This window comes from Oenanthe melanoleuca, chromosome 3, assembly GCF_029582105.1.
Source record: "Oenanthe melanoleuca isolate GR-GAL-2019-014 chromosome 3, OMel1.0, whole genome shotgun sequence".
Taxonomy (NCBI): Eukaryota; Metazoa; Chordata; class Aves; order Passeriformes; family Muscicapidae; genus Oenanthe; species Oenanthe melanoleuca.
Window position 1 is genome coordinate 77,450,692 of NC_079336.1, and position 18,420 is coordinate 77,469,111.

At 39.0% G+C, this 18,420-nt stretch overlaps 1 protein-coding gene across 1 annotated transcript in view; it reads right to left on the bottom strand.

Annotated features, from left to right (window-relative positions):
* KIF26B (kinesin family member 26B) overlaps window positions 1-18,420 on the bottom strand; it is a 197,498-nt gene that overhangs the window by 38,401 nt on the left and 140,677 nt on the right. The window contains exon 10 of the mRNA XM_056486973.1: window positions 14,672-14,831. Within this exon, the coding sequence (XP_056342948.1) occupies window positions 14,672-14,831 (160 nt within the window). The remainder of the gene's footprint in view (window positions 1-14,671; window positions 14,832-18,420) is intronic.

Genomic DNA, 18,420 nt, shown 5'->3' on the forward strand with positions numbered 1-18,420 from the left:
CCTTGAAGAGCTTCCCTCGTAGCCTTCCCTCTAGTTTGATAGCTCCTACAATTGTCTCTGCAGTCTTCACTACTTGATGCATCTTACTGCTCCTTGCCTTCTTCAGCTGAACTAGTAAATTCTCAGGGGACACCAATTCAAGCATTTACTCAGATCTAGACAGATTAAATTTCTTTCATGTAGACATTAGGCACCACATCTGCATAGAACAGAGGGCAAGGGCTGTATGCAGAAGGTAGTATCCTAATGTATCCCCATCTTGAAAGCAGGGTTGAATTTAAATGCACAGACATCTGTTCCAGATTTCCTGGTCTTGGGAACAGTCAAGATATTTCAAGATTCACCATCTGAGAAGGCAGTATTTGTTGTCTGGATTTACTTTAAAGTCAGTTTCAACTCAGTTTTAGGTTTTGTTCCTCTCACATCTGAGTGATAATACCAAATTATTGTCACAGCAAGACTTTCTAAACATCTCAATATTAACTTTTGCAGCTATTGCACTAACAAAAATTGATCATTTAATTCAGATGGTTTAGCAGTGAACTCATTTGAAATCCTCTCTTTTCTCTACTCTTCCCTCTCCTCCTCCACACACTGATGAGCAAATCATTTAGAGAGAAGTTTGTCTGCTGACTCTATGAATTTTACTCAGTAGGAAAATATATTCATGCAATTGCATTTCAAATGGAGAGGATCTGGATAAATGAAGACGTTGTTCTACGAACAGAGGAAGTAATGAAGGCTAGTTTCTCTGAGTTTGTGTCCTGTGTTACCCCATTTTCCATACTTTGGCTGTCCCCTCAACCCCACCTTGCCACATCCCACCTAACTCACCTCCTTCAGTTGCAGCTCTGTCCTCTCTTCTTGCTGGTTCATGGATGCTGGCTGGCATTTGGCTCAGCTGGCTGGCAAACCAGCATGCAGCAGAGCAGAGTCATCACACCTTCATGGCTCAGCCTCAAGTCTCAAGTCTTGCACAGACCTCACATCTACAGGCCTGTGCCTGTATTAAATCTGATTGGAAATGGCCAATTTAACAGCCAATTAAAAAATGTATTTAGATGACTAGCGATGAGATTGTGAGACCATGTATGCTTTAGCCTCTCAAGAGATAGCTAAAATTCTCTCAGACACACATGTCAGAGGAAGTTCTGCTCACAGAGTTTGTCTGGGTTCACAGTTTGGAAGCACAACTTTGTGCATAGCAGTCATTCCCACCATCAGCTACTGAGGACAGAGAGGACATTTCCCATATTAGCACTATGAGAGTGATTAGAGCCACCTATTTATAGCTGTGCAATGAAAAAAATCTCAGCTCACAGATGACAAGTTAGCCAGGCTTTTAAGTCTTTCCTATCCAGTGGCTTAGATTATTCCTGCCTTATAATTTTCAGATCCATGTTATGACTTTATATCCAATTAATTCTGTGGGAGGACAGCAGTTCTAAAATGAACAGAGAGTAAACAAAATCATTAAGAAAAGGACTGCTACGAGAGTTTGAGTTGTCATTCCATTGTTAATATTCTTCAGTAGTTCAGGTTTAAGGGATTTTTTGTGTGTTGTGTGACAGATTAAATACATGCAAAAGGCTTAAAGGGCCTTTTCAAAGACACTACTGTATAAATTTTTAAAAAATAATAATTACCCAAAAGGGACCAGAGAAGTTTTGACAACCCATGAACCTTCCCTCAGCGCAGCTGATTTGCATATAGTGTAGCTAAGAGGTGTATTTGACCCAAGCATTTACAATTAACCTGTAACTTGTCGTATATAAAGAAAAGCTTTATTTTCATTTCAGTGATTTTGTTGCACTGTAATTCCAAGAAATACCAATTAGCTATCAAATGCTGACAACTTGCACTTAGCACTGATTAGGGCTAGATATGAACTATAAACCTATCACATTACTGTAGTGCAACAGCTCATTACCAGTCTAGCTTTCCTAGCTAATCTTTTCTACTAATTTTTATTTAGGGACCTACTGGCCAGCTCATCTGAAAATTATATGCTAATGATCCGCAAAGAATTGAGAGCTCTAAATGGTAACATGGGAGAAAAAATAATTCTGTTTGATCTCTTTATGTTATGATAGATGACATTTAATCAATTAGGACAGCAGAACGCATTCCATTCCAGACCCAGCAACTGAACACAGGGAAGGGTGAATGCTTCACACATCTTATCTCTTCCACAATGTAAAAGAGCATCAAATATAGTATGAGAGAATGTTTAGGAGCACAGTCACTGAGGCACCAGTGAAGACACTATTTCCTGTGGGTCTCCTGCAACAGGGGCTTGCCAAGGATTGCTGCTAGGAGAGGGGACCTGCCACAGATGGGGTCACAGCATGGTCCACTGTGTCTTGTGGAGAGTGTCAGAATCCTGGGGTGCCTGCCCCATTTAAGCCTCCTGAACATTTAACATGGGAGGCTGGGTCCCTGGAAAGTCCCAGAATCAGGAATGCGGCTTACGATTCTGCCTGCCTCCTTCTCCCCCACCTACCTGAGATTACTGAAGTGTTTGGGAAACTAAAGATACTGCAGCAGTGGCAATGACTGCTCCACAGTTCACAGAGTTCTGCTTGCCAGAACTCTACAATAAATCAAAGTTATTTCTGAGATACATTGGAGATGCAGAAAGAAAAGAACACCATGTTTCATAATGTTGCCACTTGTTAATGAGAAGAAAACATTATAGATGGAAAGAAGTAGGTAGGATCAGGTATGAAAAGATGTCTGATCTCTACTCTGTTCCTGGGATACAAAAGTCCTATATTTAATAACTAATATTAAAAAATTGAGAGCAATGACAGAAATAGCTGAAAATAAGAACATGATCACATTTAGGGGTTATCTCATCTCCTGCAGTCCCACTGGGCTGGAGTTTCTTTTCTGAAGACCGTGCTATTCACCCAACAATACCAATATTGTTTCCTGTGCTCACTGTTTCCAACACTGAATGAGTCAAAAATAGATATGATCACGCATTGCTGCCTAAAACCCCCCGAATTATGTCTCTAAAACAACCACTCAAACACATCCATTACTGGTCTGTACTTGTGCAATTCAAAACTTGGAAAAAGGCAGAGCACATTGTGTTGAACTTGTTCTCAACACTCATCTAGCCCTGACCTCAAGACAATAGGCCTTCAATATGCCAAAAACTGGACTTTTTTTCCTAAATATGGCAGTAGAGTTTCTCTTCTTCCTGTTGAGGAAGGAGCAAGAATCCCTTATGACTGCCCTTCTTGGAACCTGCACAGCAAGAGGAGTGAAGATCTGCCACTCTGCCCAAATTTTTCAATCTCCCAAAAGAATATTCAGTACATAAATATGCAAAGGTTTTCAAATGTAACTGCCAGAAATGTTTCAATATGAGCATAATCAGACCACAGGGTTAGATGTTCCTTCACTATAATAAAGGAGCCAGAAGGAAAAAAGCACTGTACAGACAGGCCTATTGCATACTATGAGGTTAACCAAGGAGAATTTACTCACACATTCAGGTATTGCAAAGTGCAGTGAAAGATCGTATGAGCAGCCTATAACTTACAATGTCATCATAGAATACTTAACTCTTTGTTAGATAAGTCTCTTTGTATTTATTTATTTCATGAATACCAGTGTCAATACAAATGACAATAATAATTGGTAACATTTTTTAGTTGGCTTCTGGTGAAATGAAAAAGTACTTTCAAATTATGAAGTATTAAAAAGGAGCTTATATGAAGTTTCAGTTAGTGGCACAATTAATGGATAATATGCAGAGAAGACTACAGAATTCATTAGCTAATATGAATTACGGATTAGATATTAGTAGGAAAAATTTGGTATTTTTTATTTCTGAGAGATTATTAAAGTGAAACAATACACTGGTAACACATCCATATGAATATGAACACAAAATTATTAAGAAAGTTATGTTTCTTCTGGATTGAAGTATAGTCCAATAGAGAGATAACACAGCTGTTTAATGCATAAAATAGATGAGTAATTGCTGGCCAAAATGACTCTCACATACCCACATTACTACAGTTAGATTTGAATATTAGCTTACTATAATTTCATACACAGCCTGCAACATTCTTTATTCATAGCCAACAGCTAAATGTTGCCTGTTGAAAAGATCTGGTGTTACTCTCTTCAATTGTTCTCTGCTTTTCCATGGGAGGAATATGCTTAGGAACAGCAGTTTTCCCTATGATTAGCTATCAGCTGTTAGTGTGATGCTCAGATTCCTTAAAAGAATCAGGTATTGCTCCACAGAGAAGCACTGTTGATGGATGGAACCTGGCCAATGGAATTAAAAATTTATTTATACTGTTTTATGCATGGGTGTGATATAATAGTGTTTGCAGAGGAACTATGAATTTTCTTGGGAGGATGAAAAAAGCCATTCCAATTTTCAGAGTACACTTAACATACGTGGTTGTGATACTACCAGAGACCAGGTGAGCTGTGCTGCAGTGGCACAGAAGCATTATGTCCCTGCCTGGACTATCCCTGACCCTGCTGGGAAGAAGGTGGCAGTCCCTGGGAGCGTGAACACTCAGATTCACAGCAGCCAGAGGCTTCCTGCAAACAACATCCTCATTGCCATGAGGCTCTCTGCACTGAGATGGGTGTGAGGAGAACAGACATAGCAAATGGACACACAGGACTTTACACACACATAGATGACTTTAGGCAAAGGAGCTCACAAAGAACTGTGTCCAGGGGTTTCAGCCCTGACAGACTGCAATCATGAGTAGCACAAAACCAATAAAAGCCACTGCTTATAATGCCACTGCACAGCACACAGCCATCCAAAATGGCAGCAGTCACCTAACAAGGGAACAGAAAATCTGGTACCAAATTAACAGTCTTATTTCGTATTCTGTATGATACAAGGATTTAAAAAGTCACCAAAGCATACCCTCACATTTTCTGTAAAACCCACTCCACAGTAAGCAGCCTCAATATTAGCTGAAAAAAACCAGGAGTATTTCACAAATCTCACTGGAGCAGTGTTTCATCAGGTGCCATCAGGTTTTTTTTCATACGTATTTCCAGAGTCAAATCTTATTCAGGTTTGATCCCTCATCAGCCCCTTCTCCCCCCATAGTTTATACATCACTGTAAACTACTACAACTACAGCAGTTACTCCCAGTTTCCTGTGACATGAGAACAACTGTCCTCCATCACACCAGTAATGTCCAACACCATGCCTTTGAAAACATTTTTGTTTGTTATGTATACATGCCAGCTGGGTAGCAGATCTGGATACTGCATCTAATTCCAGTCTGCCTGCAGAGGCACGTAACTTAAAAATGCTTCACTTGGAGTTTGTGAAAACTGCTGTTTGCAAGAGACAAGGGGAACAGTCTAGGAGCACAAATGATGCTGCTACTCTATTTATAACTGGAGGCAGACATGAAAATTTTGTTCAATCCTTACAACACTGCTCTGAGGAGATTCAGGTTGCACTTTCACAGAGATGATGAGGTGCTTTTAGCAGCTCACCTTGTACAGGCTCTCCCCTCCTTTGCTCTCTGCTGCCTCTGAGCTGAGTGATGTCTGTCTGTGACAGCACCCAAAACAGCCACCACTGCTCTCTGCAACCACCTGTACCAAAGGGAGCCACAAGGGCTGGTATTTCTGACAGTGTGGACACACATTTTGTCATGGACTTTCAAAGAGAGGGAGGCTTTGTTTCTGACCAAGAGCATGAACTACAGAATAGGGAGAAAACAATTTAGTGAATTCCAGAATCCCTCAAAAATAACCTACTGGAAAATAATTTTAAATTGTAGTAATTTTAAATACAGCATGTAGGACAGTTTTTGTATGGGATGATAAGGCAAAACAAAGCTAAAAGACAATACAGCTGAAACAGTTAAGTCTGCTGCCTGATATTAATTTTACTGAGTCTTGTCATATATTGCCAGAAAGTGTATCACCTGGATGGCACTTATAAAAAAAATTTTAGAAACAAAAATAATCTAACAAGTTCATCCTGCAGCACAAGAGAGGTAATTTTTGTATTTCAGAACACTTTTCTAACCAGACTGCTTAAATCTAAAAAGTCAATGCATATTTTAAAAAATCCACTTCACATCTGTTCATTGTGTATAGACCTGGAGGCAATCACCAGCCAAAACTTTGATCATCCAGCAGAATCTGGTATCTGAAGAGAACAAGAGGATTATTTCCATTGTTTTACTCTCAAATGTGTTAAGAAAATAAGAACTTCAATAAAAAAACATCTTGCAGTTGTAATGCCATTCAAATACTCTTGAAGCAGTAAGGCAAACTGGCTGAAGTATCCTCCACTTACAACCACACAATTCTCTTAAAAGCTTCTAGGGCCTGTCACTCCATTGAGAGGGTGATGTCTAAATAGAGTACAAGAAAAGAAAGAGTTTGAAGAAAAAATGTTCAACTATTTGCCCAGAAAATGTAAGCAAAGGTTATGTTTATTCTCAAGTTAAAGTTACAAATATTATTTATATATACTGAAGAGGAAAATAAAATAGTCATGCTTGTGCCACTTCAGCAGTCTCAAATCCCCATTTGTGTGGCAAGTTTCTGTATAAATCTCTTGAGCTTCAAATTCATGGTCATAAACCCATTTGCAAGTAATCAATAGATGATTGTACCTTTGCAATTTTCACATTCACCAATTCCATCAATTATGTCCCTTGCAATTCCAAACAAACTCAAAATTAGCAACACTTAACCACATGCTGCCTCTTTCAACAAATAAGCTGTTAATCATCAAATACAGAACATGAAATATCCCTTAGCAAGGATTTGAGGATTATCTCATCTAATGAGATATAAGCATGTTTTCTAATCTGTGGGTTTAAGCCAAATCCCAATAAAAAGATTTCCATTGATTTACATAGAGTTTTGTATCAAGCACTGAGATAACTTGATTATGCAATTTGAAGAGAAAGATACTTTAAAAAATGTGTAACTAAATGATAAGGGAAAAAACAGTTGTTAATTGAGTCAAATCATTAGGCAAAGGAAGGGACTGGACAGCCCATATCGCTGCTCAGGTAGGGTCTCAAGACACACACCATTGAGACTTTCTGGACTACTCTGTCATCATGAAAGTGGAACAATCCATCCAACTGCTGTTTTTGGGCTGCTAAAAACAGATTTGATTCTAGTAGATGCACTAGAAAACATTTTATTGTTTATTTATATTGCTGCCAGCCATCCGCAGACACTTGACAATCAAGGACAAAGAAAATTTAGCAAAAGGAAGTACAGCTATTGAAAATTGTCAAAGATTTGGACTCAGAATTCTGAATTGAAATTGCATAAGCCTAGCCCTTAACCCATTTTCAACAGTTTATTATGTAACTGTTAATGCATATTTGTTAGTTACAAGTTTATTTTGCTTTTAAATGATTCTACCAACTAAGTTCCCTTCAGCTCTTGAGCAGTTATTCCACTAACAGGTACCCCTGTTACCATGCTTTAAACTCTATATTCCTCCACATCATTACTTAAAAATAAGAAATCATTCTGCCACTTTGTCTCGCTAGAAACAATTCTCTCCTCCTGTGTGTATTCACATCTTTGAAACAGTACAAAGTAGCTGTCATCTCGTCTCTCAGAGGCCTCCTTTTCCCTACAAGCTATGAAGTTCTATTTCTGTCACAGTGTTCTTCCAGGTGAGTAACCCTTTCATTTCAGACCATTCATAATTCTTCTTGCTTCTCTTTTAAATTCTCTGCAGTCTGCAACCTTTTCGTAGCAATGAGATGCAGGACTCCAAATAAGCTGCTATATACTGGTAGATAAATAGAAAAGCTATTTTCTTTGGTCTACTGCAGGGCAATGTCTTTTTGCTCTGAGTCACACTGCTTTTGTACAAGCAAAGAAGGATCAAAACGGAAATGAAATTTAATTTAACACATCACATCCATATGCAACTATTCATGAAACTGGAGAGAACCAAAAATGTGAAATAAGTCTAATAAAATTTATTACATACTTTTTGATAATTTGCTGCATTGTACAAGAGGTAGTTATTCCAAGGATATGACTATTTAAAAATTGTTCAATTATACATGAAATGAATTATCACCACATTTCCATGAGGGAAAATGTATTAATGTTCAATTGAGCCTGAACCAGTGGTAGAACAGGTGAGAATAAACTGCTGGATACCCTGACTGAAGGTTCAAAATGGCATTTTAATGAATTAAGTACAGATTAATTTTTGTATGAAATTACCACAATGGCCTATTTGGGTTCCACTCAAGCTATATTTCAGGAATAACTGCACGCTACTGGATTGCTTGTTCATTACCAGCCACGTCTGTGCTGGCCCAGGACCAAAGTAGTGTCCTTCTGTGATGCAGCTATCTGCTGCTCATAGGAATGGCTATTTAAATGCAATTAGTAATTGCTGCTAAGTCTGACTATAAACCACAGCACTTCCCTTCTCATTTCATTTTGCAGTCCATCATTATTTGCTGGGTACAGTATCCATAAAGCAGTAATTTGCTGAGTGGTCCAAAGAGCATTCAAAGAGATACTTCATGAGGCCTGATTCTTCTCACTTGAATGCTTGTGCAGAGTGGAGTTTGTCAGCTGAGGTCTGTTGTAAAACTGGTGCAAGAGGAGTTCAGGCTCAGAAGGCAATCACAGCCACTTACACCCATTACACATGTTCAGACACCAAAGCTCCAGCTCCTGTCACACTGCAGCACTGGCAGGACTGAGTTGAAAACCCAAAGCTGGGGAATGGCAGCTCCACTGCAGCTTTTCTTTTGAGGATTTTGTCTACTGTCTCTCATTAACCTGATGATGAAGCACAATGCTGTAAGATGTGTGCAGATAAAACTCAAATCTGCACTATCAGCTGTACAAACTGTCCTACAATGAAGTGCATCATTGGTGAACACTACAACTGTAATTACTGGAGCATTCAAACCCATCATCTGCATGCTCCTGAGCTGCTGATTAAACTATTCTAATAAAATGCAATAAGTTTTCCTACATTCATAAACTGCACATCCCTAATTCCACTTATTTTATGTAGTCTCCTGGAATAAAGAAGGAAACTGCCCAAAATTCAACCTAGTAAGCTGTCAAATACAGAAAAGCCCCAAAGGTGAACTTAATTGCCAGATGCTCAAAGTCCCCATTTTATGCATGCTGACAGAATTTCATTGCTCTTGCAGGAAACTGCACTGCACTTGCCAGTGACAAAGGGCATGCACCTAAGGCCAGGTCCTCCACTGGTATAAGGTGGCATTGCTCCAGCAGCTTCACTGTCTGCTAGCCAAGGTTCTAGTCCACATGACCTGGCTGAAAACATCAAGGAAAAATTCTTTTCTTCATGAGGAGACCATGTTTTTGATAGCTAATTAAGAACTATTTCACATTCAACAAAATGTCTATTGACCACTCTCCTACACTCTCCTACAATTGGATCATTCAGGGGTATTTCTTAGGCTTATTTATCTTTTTAAATAGGCTCATTTCTTCCTCCTTGTTTGCTTCCCAGTTCCTCTCTGTGGATTGTTGTCTCCTCTACACATAATTTCAGGGTCTCCTGGAGCTTTCCCATTCATTTCAGGCCATTTCCCAGCCCTGTGATTCTGTTTCAGCTCTCTCTCATGTCCTCATCCCCCCCACCCCACCTTTTCTGCTCTCACATTTCCCCAAGTCAAACAGCAAAACAGTTTTCCATCCTCTTCTAGTATATTCAATGTTAAATTAACACAGAAAGATCAACAGTTCTGAAGGGCACATCAGTTTTTTTCCTGAGACTGTGATCTTTGTATCATATTCTCATTGAGGAGGTGCAAAAGTTAATGAATAGAAGACATAGATGAAGTGGAAAGTAAAAGTGATTCAAGTTTCTTAATGAAAAACAAAAACCAAAAAAATCCTAGTTTCAGGTGCTGATGAAGTAACCCTAAATAGACTGCTCATTTGACATATAGTTCAAATGTGTCATTAAATTCTTAGATGTAGTAAGCAGATATGATTGTCTGAATCCAACAAATCTAGGACTTAATACAAGTTCAGAAATAAGAGTAAAATCTCCAGTACTAATACTAATTATTGTCCAATAAAATCCTAACATACTCCTGAAAATGCTAACATCTTCTCTGAGAAAAAGAATATAACTCATGCTAAACATGCAAAGGCAAGGCATATAACAAAAGATCCCTGGCATTTTAGTTATTCTCATACACAGATTTTTACAAAGATGAAGCAATTTCAGATAGATACGTCCATGTAACTAAGAAAAGAAACTGAGGTACTGGATCCATCCAAACCCCATTTTCATTTTTTCCAATAATTAACTAACAATTTAAAGAAAATACCTGATATACAGCTCATTCTTTAAACTAGTATACTACAACACTATAATCCAACACTTTCCCTTTTCTTTCTACTTAAAAGCAATAATATTCTACATTTGACCAAAAAAACCCTCACATTCTGCATGCCATTAGGACTATTTATATGAGCCATTAACTCTAAAGAAAGGGGAAAAACAGGGTAACAGTCCTAGCAATAGTGAAAAAGTATATAGTGCTTTTTGCCAACTCTGAATGCCCTTTACAAATCCTATTTGAATTTTTTCTAATTCCGTTTTGTAAATGTGAAATAAACACTTGAATAAATTATTTTCCAAAGGTCATGCAGAAAGAAGGAATGGATTAACCCATGCTTTAAGCACAGATTAGATCTTAAAACACGGTGGCTCTGCCATGAAGCCTCTTGTGCAACCTTGCATCAGCCACTTAATATAATTTTATTTTCTGCACATGGGATTGAATAAAGCCAGCATGCAAGATCTGGGAGGAAATGCAACCATACAACAGAGAAACAGAAGTGCCAAGAATAAAATTCATGCTTTTAGCTCACACCCATCTATTTTACAGACAAGACTCCTGCCTTGGATAACCATAAGCATCTAGTTCAAAATATAAGATGCCTCTAGAAACACACCTCTAGCACATTAGGATAGCACATTAAGAGAGAAGCCTATTAAATAAAACAAGCAACAATTTCTGGAAGAGAAATTCATACAGCCTTGCACTTTTCTCAACAGTTTTCTTACATTCTCACAGTCATTAAAATGCATAAAACTGATTATTTCCAAAACAGCATTACCATGAATTATCACCACCCATGTTGCCTAGCAACTGGAGTAATTTTTGAATAGTGAGCTATATAAACCAGTATCTGGAGTTTGTGCAAATGGGTGTTCATCTGAGGGTTTAAAACACATTCATCTTGAAAATCAGAGGCAGATAATGCAGCACTAACATAAAACTGAAATACTCTTAAAAACATAAAATGGCACTAACAATTACTGCATCTTAGCAAAACCCTTCTGTAGCAGATCTAAGCCCAATCATATTTGTTCAGGCCAGGAACTGACTCCCTTGCTCTTCATTGAGCTTGCAAGTGCCCCTTTCTAGTTTTTTTGAAGATATTTGACATTCCCATGGAGAAAATAATTCTTGCCCAGTCTTCTGAAGGATTTGTTCATTCTTCAAGAGCAAAGAAAACTGGTGACATAAAATGGCAATGTATTTAAGTCAAATAAAAATTCTATTTTTATATATGACACAGAGCTGGAAGAACTCAGTACTTCATACCATGACAGAACAAGGTGCTTACTAAGGTTCAAAACAGGTCTGGAATAGTGACAATAACAGTGACACTGAGAGATTAAAAGTACATATATGAAATACACAAACTTGCAGAAATCATGGTCTGGTCACTCATTAGCAAGTATTTGCCCAGTGTAGGGATTCCTCAGACCCATGTGAAATTTGACTTGAATACAAGACAAGAACTCCCAAACCATATCAAACCATATTGTTTGATGTCTGAGAATTTCTACATTACCTTCCTAGAGCTTCAGAAAACAAGTTCCTGCTAAAGGTAGCCTAAATCTTTGTTACTGTTCCCAAAATGGGAATGTATGGGGGCTCTTCCCAAGGGAGAAAGATTCCAACTGAATGGTTTCCAAGGCTTAGCTTTATGGGTAAAAATTAAAGAAAAGCAACATGTGCTGAAAAACAGCATGTGTTTCTCATAGAGACTGCAGGTGGAGAGGCAAATTCATCCCTGGCACAAACACAGAGACCACTGAAGGCAATGCAGTGGCATCTGCTTACACCAGCTATGAAACTGAACAAGCTATTCCCTGCAACTACTACCTGTGGAGATAAAGCTGGATACAAAACTGAAGCAAAGAGCCTGCAGCCTCTCAGAGTTTAGAGTACCAAATTTTTGCAGTAAGAGAAAGACTATGCATTGTGAGTTTCCAGGTTCCCAGGAAGCCATGCAGTGCCTACTGACAGGCTGCCATAAAATACTTAATGGCTGTTTAATAGCTCAGATACAGAAAAGATGCTCCATTTTGTCTGCTGCTCGGTGGAAATTTACTGAGACCACACACAATGTGCAGAGCTGTCACGTAAGAAAATGCTTCCATTGTTTCCCTTGGGTCCCACTCAAAAAAAGGCAGTTAACAAAAATATAATTTTATACTTAACAGTGAAAGAGAACACCCCTTAGAGAAAGGGAATTACCCCAGTTAGAGAGGCTTGTCATTGCTCAAAACAGGAGGTGCCACTGAACACATATCAGTGTCTCCATCTGTGGGGTACTGAGCCTCTCCTACAATGCAGCACACACACACCCAGATCCCCCTTCCTCTCATCTCCACTGAAGAGCAGGACACACCTCTGCTGCTGGATCACTGAGCTAATAGTGTCTGTGCTCTTCCAGCCATCCTGCTTCTTATTTCCATTGCTCAGGAATAGACCACATAGGGGAAAAATGTTTTCTGGATTCTTCTCAGCAAGAGGAAGAAAAGGTTTGCTCCAAAACATGCCAGCTATATTTTTTCAAATTATATTTTGAAAGTCATCTTAGAAACAGGACACTGACTCTGATTTACAGATGACCAATCATTTCTCTACACTCTATAGTATCTTCTTATAGGAAGAATTCTTATTAGGACTGAACTAAAGAGAGGATTGTGGCCTGAAGAGAGCTTTGATCTTCTTTCAGCAGTATAGACATTGATGAGAAAATATGCTGACATCTCTGACCGTGTAGGCTCAGAAGTGCAACAGCTGGGAGTCACAGGAAAAAGAGATTGTATACACAGCAATCAGAAGATTTGTTTGGTAATGCTTTTCTCCTGGTCAGTCATTGCCAGGAAAGACAATTGTTGTATTTGGTAACTATTCCTTGTATGTTTAGTTCTAGCCTAGCAAGCATTACTAATGCTATCTTTTGTATTCTTACTGGTGCAATCCATAAAATCCAACAGGAAGGAAGACAGGTTTTTGATAAGCATTGCCTGAGTAAGACTTTGTGAAGTGCAGAATTCAAGCTATTTTCATGCTATGACAAGGTGCATGATTCACAAAACATTTAATGAATATTTATACATATAAATAGCTATTAACTGAACTCCAGCCTGATGGAGCTCCAGGAATGGGAATATTTCCAGAAAGCATGTTTTAAGTCCAGACTACCAAATAATTTTTTGAAACTAAAGATTGGAAAAGAAACACAATTATAACCAATATCAATTCATTTTTACTTGCCAAAATGAAGACAAAAACAAAGAAGCAATCTTGAACGAACATGTGTAAATAATCATGTTTGCAGCCTTTTAAATGCTAAAATGGGTAAAATGCATGGACTGAAATATTGCTCTGTGGATGACTTGGATCATTCTCCGTGTCATTCTGTTTTTCCTAACTCCTGATACACCTGTCCTTCATGAATGGTGACATTCATTGGCAGTTTGATTATAAGATGCTACTGGAAGCCATTTCCATGATGCTAGTTGCTAGTTGTTCTCTAGCTCTAGGCTAGAGAAAAGCAGTACCACCCACAAAATCAGAAACTTCTCAACAGGAAGGCAGTGTGACTCCCTGGGCTGGGAAATTAATCCAAGCTTCCTCTCAGACCTGCACACATGACACGCAGGGAGAAGAAGTGATGATGGGAAATGAGTACAAGGAATACCCACTAGCTGAGGAATTCCTCTTGTTTCCCAGAAGCCACCTGCAGCAGCAAAGGCCACTGGTTTACTGTGGTAAATAGGGCCTACTTCTTTTTTTGTACGTGAAGTGCTGACACTGAGATTCAAACCAAGCAAAAAACTCCCACAAAGCAGCCTTAGATCACAGAAGGAATCTCATAACTAATATGCATGCTCATTGTGACATATATTTCCAAGAAAAGTAAATTGCATACAATGGACAGCAAGATAATTTTCGCTACAGTGCTGCATTATGGCAGCAATGTTCCTCTCCTTGCAACAAATACGAAACGCTCTCACGTGCTTTGAAACATTAAAAAAATCTTTGGACAGCCACAGAAAACAAAACCCTAATGTGTTGAACTTCAAATCTTAAGATCTTTCAGCCACCTGGGTCCTACTTCACCAGGCTTCTTCCTTTGAAACCTATTTGTCAAACACAGTGTAGCTACCAGGTGTAAGGTCAGGTAGGGTGGCACTGAACCTCAGGCAGCTTTTGCCATGGCTCAAGAGAGCTGCACTGACCCCAGCAGACTGTTTTTCCTCCTTACCCAAACCTGCCCCAGGCCCAGACAGACAAACTGCTTCCAAGCAGCCTCTCATTAGGCACAACCCAGAGCAGCACTTACTTGTATGGGATGTGTTTGCTCCCATTGACGAGGGCGAGGATGACGTTGCCCAGCGCTGGCAAGGAGAGGCAGAGGCCGGAGCTTCCCTCGCGGTTTTTGCTGAGCACTTTCACACAGCTGCCCAGGTCAATAAGGTGCAAGCGGCTGCGACCTCCAGACACTGCCAGAAACACAGACAGACAATCAGTGTGGGCCTCCACAAGCAGCTTCCCAGGAAAGCAAAAGACTCACCTCGACTTGGGAAAAGGAAACAACCCAGGAGCCTTCCCCAATTCCTGTTGGCAGGCACGGCTGTAGGGGTCCTGCTAACACAGTCAGCCTTTATGTATTGCTGTACACTGCTCCCTACTACAGCCCTGCTTACAAATTCCTGAGAACTCACTCACTCCTGCAGGCTTAACTCTGTGAGAGCCACCAATGTGACTATATTATTTTAAATACAGATCTATTAACCCGTACCTGAGTTGGTTCTGTTTCTATCTCTGTCACTACTGTTTCTCTGTCTGGAAAACCACAGGCTAGGAATTCCTGCTTAGTAAGCAAGGATACTTCTCTTATTTTTCCCATCCTGAATACTGTATCTTAAGAAGATGTTCAACTTTTCTTCAATATATACTTTCACAGTATCATTTTTGCTAAGAAAAGTTTGCCAAGACAGGGGTGATGGATTATGAAGTAGCACCTCCATTCTAAGAACAGTTTCTGTGAAACCAGCAATAGATCCCTATGGTTTTTTCTAGTTTACTCTGCATCAACACACCACTTCCAGAGTGAAAAGCTGCTACCATTGAAACACCAAGATTAATAGACATTTGCACTCTTTAAAAGCCTGTGGTTCCTTATGAATCCAGGATGGGAATGGTGCAGATTTCTGAGAAGTACTTCTAGCACTCTACTATCTCAAGACAATTTCCTAGGTGAGTTTTAGAATCTGATCCTCATTCCCAAGAGTGAGTTTAGAAGCAGTCTGTAAGAAAAGGCAGATTTACTTCTAGGATCTTAACTCAATAGGTACAGAACAGAACAGAATCGCTGTGTTGGAAGAGAGAGGTAATAGCAATATATGAGGACAGAAACACACCTTAAACAGCAGCAGAAATACTTTCACATCTGAGTTTACCTCTATGCAAGTTAATCCGCAGCCATTTCGACACAGGATCTCAACTTGCACATTTGGTAAGAAAAAAGAGAGATGACAAAGACAGAACACATCCTATGGGATTTGTGACTAATAGTCTAGAAATGTACCTCTGTCAATGGTTGTTAAAATACAGTGACTTCTGTTGCTTTGAAGTCCTGTTGGTTCTTCAGCTCTATGAGGTGTTAGAAGTGAAGAACTAACACTGGACTTCTATGTATTCCTCTCACCAGAAAATATCCATAGACACTATGGGCTCCAGTACTCACTACAGAAAATTAGCCTTGGTGAGCCAGTAAGGCCCATGCACCTCTGAACTGATCATGGAGGACCTTTGTCTCCCCTCTAAAGTCCTTAAAACCCTTAAAGAGTCCCTGAGTCCTCTAACATATTCTGTCCTCAGAAGGCTGGAATTCTTTACTTGAGTGTCTCCCAATCATTTACTTAGAAAAACCAAGAAATGCATTTAGTTGCTACTGTAAGTGACTGAAGGTGACTTTACTGAATCATATATAATAAATATTTCTGTTTCTAAGATTACCAGATGTCAGGGAAACAAAAGAAAATGGAAAAAATCACTACCTTTCAAAAGCTGTCACATTGCTTCCACATATACTTCTATTACACAACTTGAGGAAATCCAGAATAAGATAATTTACTGGTTGTTTCTGTCTTACTAATTTACATGTTGAAGTAATATTTTTGAGATTGTAGAGCCACTTGATTACTCTGAAAATTAAGTTATTTGTTAGGCACTAAAGTGCCTGGCTACTATAGAGAAAAGAAGTGGAACTTCCTAACACTTGTTTTTTTTCTGTGGTCACAGAGACTTTGCAGAGCTGACAGCTGAAAAATGACAGTGATCCAGTTCTGCCACAATGTCATTTATTTCAAGGGTGCTAAGCCTGCTTCATGACATTCCTGGTAATGAATCTAACAAGGAGGTAAGTACAGTACCCATGCCTTATTCTAACAGTCATTTTTTACCAAAATCACACGTTAGCCAGCCCTTTAATCTCTTATCCTTTAGAAGCTGGGTTTCTTTTTTATCCCCTTTCTTCCTACCCTTTTTTAATCCTGTTACTGGAATCTATATATCTCTACTATCTTCATGTTTTTTTTCTGAGAAGTCCTTCATTACAGCAGGAGACAGTGATAATCACTAGGCGCCCTTTCTGAGCAGCTGGAATTCCCCCTCATTCAATTATCAGTGGGATCTGACCCTGCCTAGCTTGTAAGGCCACTCAGATATGGGAACTTGAAGACAGGAGTATGGTTTGGGCACGAGACAAAGATATAACTAGAGGCAGTGGGCAAAGCATGCCGTATTCTAATCCAACAGGGTCATGTCTTCTTTTCCTGAAATTATAGCCACAAGAAAATTATATTTTCCCTTTTATTAATGGTATTTGAAAGTAGTGGGAAAGTACTGTGTGTGTGCATCTACTACCATGTAGTAAAAAATAAGGAGCATTAAATAATTGTAATAATTATTCCCTCAAAATCAGCCATTTTATTCCTATAAACCAGTCTGTTTGAGCATTCACTGTCTTCCTTTCCACCGCAGGGTGGTTAATTAATAAACCTTTAGTTAATTGAGATTTCTGACTGCCAATTCCACAGGGGTTATTACTTAAATACATGCAAGCGCATTTCCATTTAGAGCAACTTTCTGTTTCTTTCTCCTATAAGTACAGGCAATGCAAATTTTTTATCATTTAAACATTAGACATTAATACTGCAGTGGTGAACACCCACTACACATCATGCCTTGCAATCTATTCCTTATTACCAATAACCTATGCAGAGCCAGGAGCTGAAACATATGCTGTTTCTGCAGAATTGCTTAAGCCCATGAATTTAAAAAAGCAGATGTCTCTGGTGTCTTTCAAACAAACATTTTGCTCTGTTAAAAAAAAGATTATTTTAAAAAAAAGAATTTTAATGTCAGAGTTTTCTTTTTCAGCAGTGGTGCTTCCTGCTTTATACAAATCTTTTATCATTGGAATTTACTTACAAAAACCCTTCTCTGTATATCTTCAGTCATAAAAAATTTGGGAGACTTGATACAGAAGACAAATATAATAAAATAATATAAATGGTGTGAGAAAAAAGCTATGAAAATTATAGAAACATAAAAGTAGACATGGAAGCACCTTTTCCTCATTTAAAAGTGGCATATGGAAATAAAGACATAAACCAGTGAAAGCATACATGGCAAAGAGAGGGAACAAGCCTATCTGAAAAATCCAGACCCTTTACAAAGAACCATGTGTGCATGCATAGTTGGGCCAGCAACTAAAATATCATGAATCTCCAAGAAAGGGTGTAGCTTATGGGTTGTCAACATCAGCTTCCCAGTTTATGGACTGCCAGCATCAGCTTACACACACACTGCCCGAGTTAGGTGCCAAAGAGGAACAGTTAACATAAGGGTGGCAGGGAATTCCAGTCACCGCAATATTTTAATCCATGACCTCAACGCTATCTGTGAAGATAATAATAAAGGCCAATTTGAAAAGCACCCTTTTTTTTCAGATACAGAGGCCCACACAGGGCTGAGAACTGGTGTCTCCACAAGAGCAGCTGAAGTGACAAGTGATGGCAATAA